At 41.7% G+C, this 13,509-nt stretch overlaps 1 protein-coding gene across 1 annotated transcript; it reads right to left on the bottom strand.

The window, feature by feature from the left end:
- Positions 1–7,656: 7,656 nt before the first annotated feature.
- Positions 7,657–10,201, bottom strand: LOC135550739 (membrane-associated progesterone receptor component 1-like). The gene is made up of 3 exons (XM_064981815.1): positions 9,867–10,201; positions 8,928–9,083; positions 7,657–8,434 (listed from the first exon to the last, which is right to left on the bottom strand). The coding sequence occupies exons 1-3, from the start codon at positions 10,159–10,161 to the stop codon at positions 8,340–8,342; spliced, it is 546 nt and encodes a 181-aa protein (XP_064837887.1). The 5' UTR covers positions 10,162–10,201; the 3' UTR covers positions 7,657–8,339.
- Between the last annotated feature and the right edge of the window lie 3,308 nt (positions 10,202–13,509).

The raw sequence follows: 13,509 nt of genomic DNA, 5'->3' as shown, positions 1-13,509 counted from the left end.
GGCAGGTTGACCTCAGGTCTCCTCACTGGAAGCCCGAGGTAGGGGGAGCGGGGGAATCTATCAAATAGCGCACCTCTAACTTCGTACAGTACAAATGTAATTATTCAAATCCGTCACACTACAAAATGCTACCAAATAAACCACAATTCCTTCATAATACTGTGAATAAATAGTTTCACAGACATATTGTTGCATTTTTTTCTGGTTTGTGTGAAATCATTAAGAATAATATAAAACCAGTCTGCACACCACCGAGGTGAATTGGTTTAGTCTTGACTCTTGGTCGACAGTGTTGGGGGATGGGTAATGTATTGATGCTCAAGTGCCAAATCAACACAAATGGATAAGAAAAGGTCTAAGCCATCAGGTGCCCAGTTAAGAAAAAAGGGGAAAGAAGAAGAGGAGAAACGTCCAAAAGATAAAGGTATGCAGCCATGGCATCTCTTCATGAGTATAATATTATGCATGAAAATAAAATAGGCTAGTATAACACTTTTTTTTAGCCTATGTTGCTATGTTGCTTGCTATGATATTACACATAGGGCGACAATATATTTCAAACAGTTTCATCATGATAATGTGTGTAGCCTGCAGAAAAACGATTACAACCTAACTAGCACATTATTGATTTGGTTAGGTGACATCATAAAGGTTTTCTGTGATTGTATTGACTAGGTCCTGAGCTCAGTGAGGGGAATTTACAATGCTGTAGGCTAACTTAAAAGACATCTATATTATGCTGATATTTTGTATCTTTTGTGATATATTGAGTCTTTTGGGGTGTCTTATGCCTAGAATTAGCCAAGGAGGTTGTATGGTTCATTTGGTTTCTATTCTGAAAGTTTGATAAATTGTGCATAATGACGTGTATATTTAATTGTGCAAAAATGTATTTAGGGTGTCAGACTCATATACTGTATTTAACTGCAAATTCAGGGGCACTTCTAAAATATTTTGGAACACCCTCTGGCACTGGCCAGGATGAGGAGCCATCAACCTCCTCAGCCACTCAGGTGTTTTCACAAATGTTGTCTGAGGATGAGGATGAAGACCCATTTGCTTCCACTTCTCCCCAGCAGGATTCTTCAGGTGTGTTTGTGTTCACACGCACATGTGTGTGTATGGGTACACAGACATGTGTTTATGTGTGCATCCCTGCATAACATAAACTAAATAAATAATTTCCCTTTTGCAACGTTTTAAGTTTCCATATTGTAGGTAACAATGATGGTTTTATTATTACTGGGTTTGTATGTGGGATGTTCCACCACTATAAATGCTGTGAATAAAGTGTGTAAAGTAATGCCGATGTGCTCTCCTTTAGAAATGCCTGTAGCAGCATCCCCACCAAATCCTGCTGCTGAGGATGAACCACTGTCTACAGACACTTCTGACTGGCCTTCAGTTCTAACTGACAGAATTCGGACACAACTAGTTTGGGGAGGACCAAGTGAGGTACCACCTAACTTTGTTTTCCCAAGGAATGAGAGTGATGAAAAAATCCACTAGAAGTTGGTTGGTGTATTCTGAAAGAAACAACAGCCTCTTCTGCTTCTGCTGTAAACTATTTTCTAAGAAGAAAATTAATTTAGCAAACTCAGGACTGACAGACTGGAAACATGCAAGCTCTTTGCTGACTTCACTTTGCTGACTTCACTAGGGACTTTCACTGCTATGCGGATGACACACAGCTGTACATTTCAATGAAACATGGTGAAGCCCCAAAATTGCCCTCGCTCGAAGCCTGTGTTTCAGTCATAAGGAAGTGGATGGTTGCAAGCGTTCTACTTTTAAACTCGGACAAAACAGAGATGCTTGTTCTAGGTCCCAAGAAACAAAGATATATTCTGTTGAATCTGACAATTAATCTTAATGGATGTACAGTCATCTCAAATAAAACTGTGAAGGACCTCGGCGTTACTCTGGACCTTGATCTCTCCTTTGACGAACATATCAAGACTGTTTCAAAGGCAGCTTTTTTCCATCTACGTAACATTGCAAAAATAGAAACTTTCTGTCCAAAAATGATGCAGAAAAATGTATCCATGCTTTTGTTACTTCTAGGTTAGACTACTGCAATGCTCTACTTTCTGGCTACCCGGATAAAGCACTAAATAAACTTCAGTTAGTGCTAAATACGGCTGCTAGAATCCTGACTACAACCAAAGAAATTTATCATATTACTCCAGTGCTAGCCTCCCTACACTGGCTTCCTCTCAAGGCAAGGGCTGATTTCAAGGTTTTACTGATAACCTACAAAGCATTACATGGGCTTGTTCCTACCTATCTTTCTGATTTGGTCCTGCCGTACATACCTACACGTACGCTACGGTCACAAGACGCAGGCCTCCTAATTGTCCCTAGAATTTCTAAGCAAACAACTGGAGGCAGGGCTTTCTCCTATAGAGCTCCATTTTTATGGAATGGTCTGCCTACCCATGTGAGAGACGCAAACTCGGTCTCAACCTTTAAGTCTTTACTGAAGACTCATCTCTTCAGTGGGTCATATGAATGAATGTAGTCTGGCCCAGTAGTGTGAAGGTGAACGGAAAGGCTCTGGAGCAACGAACGGGCCTTGCTGTCTCTGCCTGGCCAGTTCCCCTCTTTCCATTCGGATTCTCTGCCTCTAACCCTATTACATGGGCTGAGTCACTGGCTTAATTGTGCTCTTTCATGCCGTCCCTAGGAGGGGAGCGTCACTTGAGTGGGTTGAGTCACTGATGTGATCTTCCTGTCTGGGTTGGCGCCCCCCCTTGGGTTGTGCCGTGGTGGAGATCTTTGTGGGCTATACTCGGCCTTGTCTCAGGATGGTAAGTTGGTGGTTGAAGATATCCCTCTAGTGGTGTGGGGGCTGTGCTTTGGCAAAGTGGCTGGGGTTATATCCTTCCTGTTTGGCCCTGTCCAGAGGTATCATCGGATGGGGCCACAGTGTCTCCTGACCCCTCCTGTCTCAGCCTCCAGTATTTATGCTGCAGTAGTTTATGAGTTGGGGGGCTAGGGTCAGTTTGTTATATCTGGGGTACTTCTCCTGTATTATCCGGTGTCCTGTATGAATTTAAGTATGCTGTCTCTAATTCTCTCTTTCTCTCTTTCTTTCTCTCTCTCGGGCCTGAGCCTTAAGGACCATGCCTCAGGACTACCTGGTATGATGACTCCTTGCTGTCCCCAGTCCACCTGGCCGTGCTGCTGCTCCAGTTTCAACTGTTCTGCCTGCAGCTATGGAATCCTGACCTGTTCACCGGACGTGCTACCTGTCCCAGACCTGCTGTTTTCAACTCTATAGAGACAGCAGGAGTGGTAGAGATACTCTTAATGATCAGCTATGAAAAGCCAACTGACATTTACTCCTGAGGTGCTGACTTTCTGCACCCTCGACAACTACTGTGATTATTATTATTTGACCATGCTGGTCATTTATGAACATTTGAACATCTTGGCCATGTTCTGTTATAATCTCCACCCAGAAGAGGACTAGCCACGCCTTTGGGGCGGCAGGGTAGCCTAGTGGTTAGAGCGTTGGACTCGTAACCGAAAGGTTGCAAGTTCAAATCCCCGAGCTGACAAGATACAGATCTGTCGTTCTGCCCTTGAACAGGCAGTTAACCCACTGTTCCTAGGCCGTCATTGAAAATAAGAATTTGTTCTTAACTGACTTGCCTGGTTAAATAAAGGTAAAATAAAATAAAAAATAAATAGCCTGGTTCCTCTCTAGGTTTTGGCCTTTCTAGGGAGTTTTTCCTAGCCACCGTGCTTCTAAACCTGCATTGCTTGCTGTGGGGTTTTAGGCTGGGTTTCTGTACAGCACTTTGAGATATCAGCTAATGTACGAAGGGCTATATAAATACATTTGATTTGATTTGACTTCACACGACAGCAGTCAAAAACACCAAAACTGCATAAAAACATGGAAAGAACTGGCAATGAGAATCAAAAAAGGGGAAACAATTGACAAGCATGAGATGGCACTTATGGAGGCTGAGAGGATAAGATGGAGAGAGATGTTGACACGTCTGACTGCTATTGTGCAGTCTCTGGCTATTAGAATTCTGGCACTAAGGGGACACATAGAAACGCTGTACTCTCCATCAAATGGACATTTCCTCTAAGAGGTTGAACTGACGGCACAATTTGATCCAGTCATGAAAGAGCACCTTAACCTTAACCGTGTCCAAAAAGGGACCTGGAGTCACAGCACCTGCTACCTTGGCCACCAAATACAGAATGAACTCATTGATTTGTTGAGCAGCAAGGTCAAATGACCTGTGAAATCAATAATGGTGAGTGACATCAAGTTGGAAAATTATTCTCTATCATTTTAGATTGCACCTCAGATGTCAGCCACACTGAACAGTTGTCAGTTGTGATTAGAATCGTGTCACTGAAGGAGGAGCCCAAGTATAGGGACATTTTATGGGTTTTTTAGAGGCAGAAGAGTCCACGTTCCAACATTTGGCATCCGTGATTCTCAAAAGATTAGAGGAGCTAAAAATTACTTTTGAGGACTGCAGAGGATAGTCTTATGAGAATGAGGCCAACATGAGAGGCAAAAACAAAGGTGTCCAAGCCAGACTCCTGGAAATGAATCCAATAGCTCTATTTGTGCCATGTGGGGCTCACACATTGAACCTGGTTGTGGCTGATGCTGTTAAAAGTGTTGTCGATGCCACAGGTTACTTTGGTATCTTGCACAAACTGTACACCTTGTTCTCAGCCTCCATACAGCGATGGGCAATACAAAAAAAACGTGGACATCACTTTGAAGATGTGGACTAAGACAAGGTGGGAGGGTTAAGAGTGATGCCCTGAAGAAGCTGGAGGTGACATTTTTCAATGTTGTTGTGGATGCAGCAACCTCAGCCCTTCAGGAAAGATTTTCCAGATTGGTAAATGTGGGAGAGAAGTTTGGAGTGCTGTCAACCTTCCAAAGTCTCTCAAATGAGGAGCTGACAGAACAATGTGAGGCCCCTAGTATTACACTGCACTATAAAGAACACTCAGACTTGGACAGCAGAGAGCTTGCACAGGAACTGAAGAACTTGCCTGACTTTCCATCGAAGACCATGACCCTGCTTGAGCTGCTGATATTTATACACGAAAGAGAGCTCCAGAAATGTATCCAAATTTGTGGACTGCTCTCAGAATGTCTTACTCTTCCAGTGACCATAGCTGAAGCAGAGAGGAGCTTTTCAAAGCTTAAGCTCATCAAATCCTACCTGAGGTCCACCATGTTACAGGAACACCTTAGTGGAATTGCCGTCATCAGTATTAAACATGCAATTGCTGGGAAGATTTCTTATGAGGATGTTATTGATGACTTTGCATTAAGGAAGGCAAGAAAGGTCCCAGTTTAGATGGCAGTTGTGCAATTTAGTTTGTGTTTCTTGTTTGAAGTGCAATAGTGTAATAATCAGGTTCTCTTCTTTGACATTGTGATAATAATGTAACGGAATTGTACCCTAAACCCCTTTTATTATTTCAGCCGAGTGTCATGCACAGAATCATATACGTCAGGAAAAACTACGCCTCTATGGGCCTCGAGGCTATCATGCACATCATCAAGCAATACCTCACTAGCATCGTATTCAAATATTTGTCATTTGTTTACTGAATATATCTTGCCCATGACCAGCATTCACACACACAATAAAAAACTGAAAAAATGTCTTACAGTTTGATTATCCATTTGGGGAGATTTATTTATCATATCAAAATATCAGTCTCATGATCACACAGATAAAGACATTCCTTGGTAATGGATTTTGTAGTGTTCCCTTCCTGTGTCTACTTGTATTCGAGTCCATGTTCTGGCCCATTCCTGAGAGTATTTGCCATGCCATACATAATGGATACAGGCAGCAGCCTTAGTTCACTTGACATTTTGAAAAAATGTGAACTACAGTATGAACATCCAAAAACCTACTTCATCCAGTGCAAGCCATACACTAGTAGTATGTGAAAATATCCAACCAATTGTGTTATTACAAAGTCATGTTGAAAGTGAATGCTAGACTAAGTATATCAAGCATTATCTTCTCTAACGCATATGAGAAACACTAGCTGCAGTACAGTCAGAGTATGTGATGTTTAGCTACACTCAGAGTGGCCAAGTCAGACATTTTTTATGGATACTTTAATGAATACTCAAAAAAATAAAATAAAAAATTGTGTTAATGTTCTATCCACTTCTGTGTAATTGAAAATCTGTGGTCATCAAGATTACAAAAAAAGGAAATAAATTCATATCAAGCTACAGCTGTTAATTTCATCAACAAAAATAGTGATTCAAATATTCATCAAACACCTATTTGTCAGTGGCAATTGACAATACTTTAACTGAAAAAAACTATAACTAAACAAATATGATTTTTCATTTTTAGTTGACTAAAGTGAGACTATAATCTGACTACTACATGGATTGGACAAGAGTTTCTGGAAAGATTGAGAGCTTTTCAGTGATAAGCACAATTAATATTTGCAGCACAGATGCTCATGGCAGTTTTATACTGCACTGGGAAGGATGCTCCACATCCACCAAACACAGCCTAGCCTACATCAGCTGGTGAGCTGCTTGGGAACAAGCAATGAGTGTGGGTAGACATGTGCTCCTTTGGCTCCGCCTCTGATTATACAGATTGTGCAGACGACTCTCTTGCTTCCCCATAGCTAACAATGCAGACGACTCTCTTGCTTCCCCATAGCTAACAAGTACCCACCAGCCTTCTAGTAAGATACCCTTTGCCTGGTTAACAAACACAAGATGGTTTACAAAAATAAAATAGCAGCATTAAGTTTAATAGTAAAACTGTCGAGCGATGTTTCTCTCCCTTGAGTATAGAAACATTTTAGAATTTGTGGTCTCGCTCAACCCTCCCACTTCTCCCACTGCATTTTATAGCCAGGTGCTGAAGCCAACGTACTAGCCAAATCTCTTTTCCTCAGAGAAAACTACTTGATTCTAGCCATTACTGTTCAAAAGATATGACCCTTAATACCGGCGCAACGTTTTTCTATTGTTTATTGGCATTTTACATTCATTAAACCAAAGCGGCCGTTCTTAAACTAGGCTACTTGCAGACCAGACCTTTAACCATTTGTTAAGGCTACACCTTCAGTGATGTTACTTCAATACCTAGTTATAGCCAACAAACTAGGGCGTGTCCAGCAGGTCAACATTCAGTAACATTCAGATAAAAATAGGCTATGTAGAACAAAAATACCTGACATGTTGAATAAGAAATAACGTTGACTCAAATGGAATTTCTATTTGTAACATTCAAGAATGTTTTGAAAATGAAAGTGGCCCTGGTAACACTACCAAACATTCGATGGCACAAAAATAATGGTAAATGAGTAGCAAACAAGTTGACTAAATCCATCTTGCCACTACACTATATATCTGACTGGGTTAATAACTTTGAGTTAATGTGGACCCAGTAACTCAAACTTGAACCAGGACTCGACCACTGGTGATTCGGACTCGATACCAACTTGAGGTTGAGTGACTTGACTATATCACTGGGTGAAATAGTCATTAGCCCGTTCTACTTTTGGACATCAATATGGCAGTGGAATGTCGATAACGGAAATGACACGACCGAGTGACGGAGGAGCAACCAACCCATATTACTTTGCGGCATCATCTGGTGATTGTGTTACACACTCTCTCTGCGCTTGTGTGTGTCTGTTTTGCATGCAATGCTCAATATCATGTAGGCTCAATTTGGAATTTACACACCCAGATAACTGTTACATATATTAGTCATATTTTTGCTGTTGGGAATATGTTATGCAGAAAACTACGTTGGTAGGACAAGGCTAAATAGATTTGTACACATGGAAGTCAGTTATTTATGTTTACTATAGGTTGAGGCAATACAAATGTGATGTGACTAAAATGAAAGAGCATTTAGTTGACTAAAATGGCACACTGTTTCTATAATTGACAATAACAAGACTTAATGATTATACAAATGACAAAAACGAGACTAAGACAATGTTTTAGTCAAAATTACCATCTAGAAGAGAGCCAGAATGAACACTGAGCTACAGTAATAGAGCCTCCAACAGCCTCTACATTACAACTAATACTACCTGTATAACTTCAAAGACAGTACCTTATTCAATAATTATTCTAACCTTTACCAAAATCAAGTGTATTTTAGGTTAATGAAGGTCAATGGCATATGAAATTAGCATAAGAGGTGGTCCATGACAATGACATAATACAAAAACCATACAGGAGAAAGCATTTCGCTCAATGGCTGCCACACAAGGCAATATGCATAACATTATCCTGAAAAATTAAGGCATCTGTATTTTCCCTTGTGCACTCGTGAGTTCTAGTCCATTTTTTTGTCCTTGACCTCCTCGTCATCCGTGTACTCTGTGGGTTCTTCTCCAGGTTTCAGAAGTTTCCCAACGTAGTCATACTTTTCTGTGAAAGGAAAGATGAAAATGACTGAGTCCCTCAGGGACCTTCAGACAACAGAGACCATCTCAAGAACATGATAATCACTGGGTGGAGAACAGCCTTGTCCAAATTTTTTTTAAATAAAAGACTCCCATGTGTGGGTTTAAATTTAAAGCAGTATTCAATGTAATGTAGATGAAAGTGTATCTAACAGATGAATTTTGATGCAAAGTAGCATTATGTTATCCCCTGGCATGGTACCATATTTTTGTATGCGATGTAGCCAACTCTTCTGTCGTTGCCAAGTCATACAAGAGGAACAGAGTAGTTGACTTAAGCACAAAAAGACTGGACCACCACATGACAAGTTATTCCCTGAAGCACATAGACATACATTTTAAACACCAATAGTTCTACAGGTAATCAAAGCTGTTTGGTGCATCAACAACTTGCACTGTTGAGTGGATAGTGGGTGGGTGTTTTGTAGCAACTACCACCAACTCCTGCATCAACTCACGAGTGAACTGGGTCTCCCATTCATTGAGGCTTTCCTGTTGCATGGCGTTGAGGTCAGAGAGGTCGTCGTAGGTCTCTTTCAGGGCCTCTTTCTCCAGACAGAAGGTGGCCAGGCCCCTGGAGGCATCTTTGCCAGCAAACACTCCATAAGGACCCTCTGGAAAACATCACACAGATTGATTTGAAATTCAGCCAAATATTTTATAAACTAAAATGTGATTGTGAAGACAGAAAATAGCAATTTTATTTATCTGCTAATGAAATTCCACATGCTCTCCAACATACATACAGCAGCTTACTGTAGTCTGATGGCTTCAAAGATAAGCCCCCCTAACAAGTCCTCTATTCTAATGTTGAGACTGACAGAAGGTACAGACTGAATCCTTTAAATGAGCGCTAGTACTGCTTTACAATATTCCTCAACAATACATTTTTTTTGTGCAACCATATGGTCTTGCTAAATTGAACATTCAACCTTTGTGCAAGGCATTCACCTGTGTCAACCTTTATTTTGAAATAGCATGAAGGCAACAAGCACACACCTCAATACAGACTGAGCAGATATGCTATTTCTATACATTTTAAGGAAGGGTGTTCTTCGGGGGTTGTGTGACAGTGCAGGATCAATCAACTTGGTGAGAGGTTAACGTTACATGCCATTGTGCCAACTCGGATGAACACGCTACTTAGCGTGTTGTGAAATTCGATTGCGGGTGATTCATAAAGAAGGGGATGTGGCGTTTTAGAATGTCGTAGTTCCAATGCAACAATTTCGAGATACACATAAAAATACACATAATTCAATAGACAAAGTAACAAGTCTAAGAATAAAACTGACCGACCAGCAAGACAGTTAGCTACGGTTGCACCAACCATTCATTTGAGTAGAAATAGCTGGTGTTGCGCCACATGAGCACAAATAGCCTGCAACTTATTTTACCTGGCCCGTAGAATGTCTTTCCTCTGGTAACATCGAACACCTTCGAATTGACAGACATAAGAATTCTTGGATTTTGCAGGCCATCGTACGGTTGTAGCTCCGCTAACGTGAAATCTCTTTTCTTGAATTTAGGCAGAGGTTCCTCAACCTCGCCCATATCTGCAGGCGTGTCTCCGCGGAAGATTTTGTACAAAAGAAATATGCAGAGGCCAAGTAGACTCAAATTCAACGGAGACGTGAACATTTCCTGCAAAACTCCTGGAGTAGTTTCATCTGCTCCCTTTGTATCAGCCATGTTTATCGCTGTATGGGTCTTCTTTGATAGGGTTAACGCGATTGGCATCCAATGTTTATGGTACACTACCGCCACCAGCGGGACGGGGTATTGAATAGGAACTAAAAAAACATCGGGAAACGACATCATACAAAACAAAACACGTCAACTATTTTTGTATGTTTTTTAAAATTAAATCATACTTGTTCAATCACAGTCCACTCTAAAATATATCCTGTGATGGGGCTACATTCACCGACAGGATTTCTTGCACTGCCTCGGCTGTGAAATCACAGACCTAAAAAACATTTAGCGGCATTCACGATTCCAATTTTCTTACACTTTTTCTCCGCTTGTGCTGTACAGTTTATGACCATTGCAATAAATAATACAGAGTCCACCTTTTTAACATGTAGCATTTCACTCTCTCAGTTGATGGGACACATTCACTGGTTTTGGTGGCTCTACTACCATTGCTTTTACCCTTACTACTCGTTCCTTCCGATTTTTTCAACGCCTCCAAATAGGAGGCACGCTGAACACTCCTTACCCTTGCCACCTCATTCTCCTTCACCTTAACAGGGCACTCCAAGAATTCCTGGAGATGTTCACCTCAACAGTTGCAGCATTTCCCTTCATCTGGCATACGATATTCTATCCTTCTGCACACACTTGAAACATTACCAAATATTTTACATTTATGACAGGGACTTGTGCACAAACGCTCTTACAGGGTATCTCATGAATCCTAACTTTATGACAAGGAAGATACTCTTCACCAAAGAACAGTAGCATGGATGAAGTTAACTTCCGTTCTCCATCCACCATACAGGTGAATCAACGTGCACCAACCACTCCATCAGACTTCAGTTATATCCTCTGCCTTTATTTCTTGCACCACCCCAGAAATACCCCCCTAGATAGGTGCCTTGCTACAGAAATCCATGCAGTAAACATTACACTCAGATATCTTTTTGAGTCTTATCACACGCATATTCTGCTCTGCAGACACACGAGAAATCTCAATAAGACCACTTCTTGTGACTCACCGACTCCACACTTTCTTCCAACACATTCCAGATTTTCCTGGAGAAGTTAAGCGGATTTCCCAAGTAGCATTCATCCAAAACTCTGACTCCGACCGAAAACGGGTCTCGTGGTTTCCTCTTTTCCAACATAGCGTTACTTCTCTTGTTTCCCCTCGTCTTCGCCACTGTAACACACTCATTCTCACTGTCTGTACTATTAGCTTCACTCGACTCACTAGCAGTTTCAAACAAAACCTCTGTTTCCGCCATCTTCCGTCAGTGTTCATATATAATATTTGATAGCAGGACTGTCTTCTTTGGTATCATGGCGTTCGCACAATTTGTTTGTGCATGCCGCCACCTACTGTGCGGTACTGTGTGGTCAATTACTTTACATTTTGTGATACAAAAATAGAAAAGGAAGGAGGGATAGGATAAAAATGCACCACCAACTAACCCTACACCTCTATACCCCCTGTCAATCTTCAATAGCGCTTACACAAAGCGTGCTATGACTATGAAAATTATATATGGATGGATGGACAAAAATCCAATCCGATAATTTGTTTGTTCGACATGGTGAGATCTTTTTATGTATGTAAAATGAATTATGCGAGAAATGGCGGTGGGAACAGACTATATGCACAAATATTGATATATAGTGCCTTCAAAAAGTATTCAAACTCCTTGACTTTTTCACATTTTGTTATGTTGCAGCCTTATTCTAAAATGTATGAAATAAATAAAAATCCTCAGCAATGTACATACAATACCCCATAATGACAAAGTGAAAACAGAAATACCTTATTTACATAAGTATTCAGCCCCTTTGCTATGCTACTTGAAATTGAGCACAGGTGCATCCTGTTTTCATTGAACTTGTTTCCATACAACTTGGCTCTGACATGCACTGTCACATGATAAATTAAATTGATTGGACATGATTTGGAAAGGCACACGGCTGTCTATATAAGCTCCCACCGTTGACAGTGCATGTCAGAGCAAAAACCAAGCCATGAGGATGAAGGAATTGCCTGTAGAACTCAGAGACAGGATTGTGTCTAGGCACAGATCTGGGGAAGGTTACCAAAACATTTCTGCAGCATTGAAGGCCCAAGACACAGTGGCCTCCATCATTCTTAAATGGAAGATGTTTGGAACCACCAATACTCTTCCTAGAGCTGGACGCCCAGCCAAACTGAGCAAACGGGGGAGAAGGGCCTTGGTCAGGCAGGTGACCAAGAACCTGATGGCCACTCTGACAGAGCTCTAGAGTTCCTCTGTGGAGATGGGAGAACCTTCCAGAAGGACAACCATCTCTGCAGCACCACCAATCAGGCATTTATGGTAGTGGCCAGACGGAAGCCACTCCTCAGTAAAAGGCACATGACAGCCCACTTGGAGTTTGCCAAAAGGCACCTAAAGACTCCCAGACCATGAGAAACAAGATTCTCTGGTCTGATGAAACCAAGATTGAACTCTTTGGCCTGAATGCCAAGTGTCACGTCTGGAGAAAACCTGGCACCATCCCTACGGTGAAACATAGTGGTGACAGCATCTTGCTGTGGGATGTTTCAGCAGCAGGGACTGGAAGACTAGTCAGGATCGAGGCAAAGATGAATGGAGCAAAGTACAGAGAGATCCTTGATGAAAACCTGCTCCAGAGCGCTCAGGACCTCAGACTGGGGCAAAGGTTCACCTTCCAAAACGACAATGACCCTAAGCACACAGCCAAGACAATGTAGGAGTGGCTTTGGGACGAGTCTCTGAATGTCCTTGAGTGGCCCAGCCAGAGCCCGATCGAACATCTCTTGAGAGACCTGAAAATAGCTGTGCAGCAACACTACCCATCCAACCTGACAAGAGTTTGAGAGGATCTGCAGAGAAGAACGGGAGAAACTCCCCAAAGACAGGTGTGCCAAGTGTAACCGGTGTGAAATGTCTAGCTAGTTAGCGGTGCACGCTAATAGCATTTCAATCGGTGACGTCACTCGCTCTGAGACCTTGAAGTAGTTGTTTCCCTTGCTCTGCAAGGGCCGCAGCGTTTGTGGAGCAATAGGTAATGATTCTTCATTTTCTTCATTGAATGCAGCTGTTGATGTGTTCAGAGGGTCCCTGTTTCAAGCCCAGGTTGGGGCGAGGAGAGGGACGGAAGCAACACTGTTAGTTAAGCTTGTAGCGTCATACCCAAGAAGAATTGATGCTGTAATCGCTACCAAAGGTGCTTAAACAAAGCACTGAGTATAGGGGCTGAATACTTCTGATATTTCAGTTGAAAATTTTGTATAAACTAACAAACATTAAAAAAAAAGTTTTTGCTTTGTCATTATGGGGTATTATG

This window comes from Oncorhynchus masou, chromosome 12 (genome assembly GCF_036934945.1).
Source record: "Oncorhynchus masou masou isolate Uvic2021 chromosome 12, UVic_Omas_1.1, whole genome shotgun sequence".
Classification (NCBI taxonomy): Eukaryota; Metazoa; Chordata; class Actinopteri; order Salmoniformes; family Salmonidae; genus Oncorhynchus; species Oncorhynchus masou.
The sequence above is the reverse complement of the archived record's forward strand: the minus strand, read 5'-3'. Positions and strand labels throughout refer to the sequence as shown.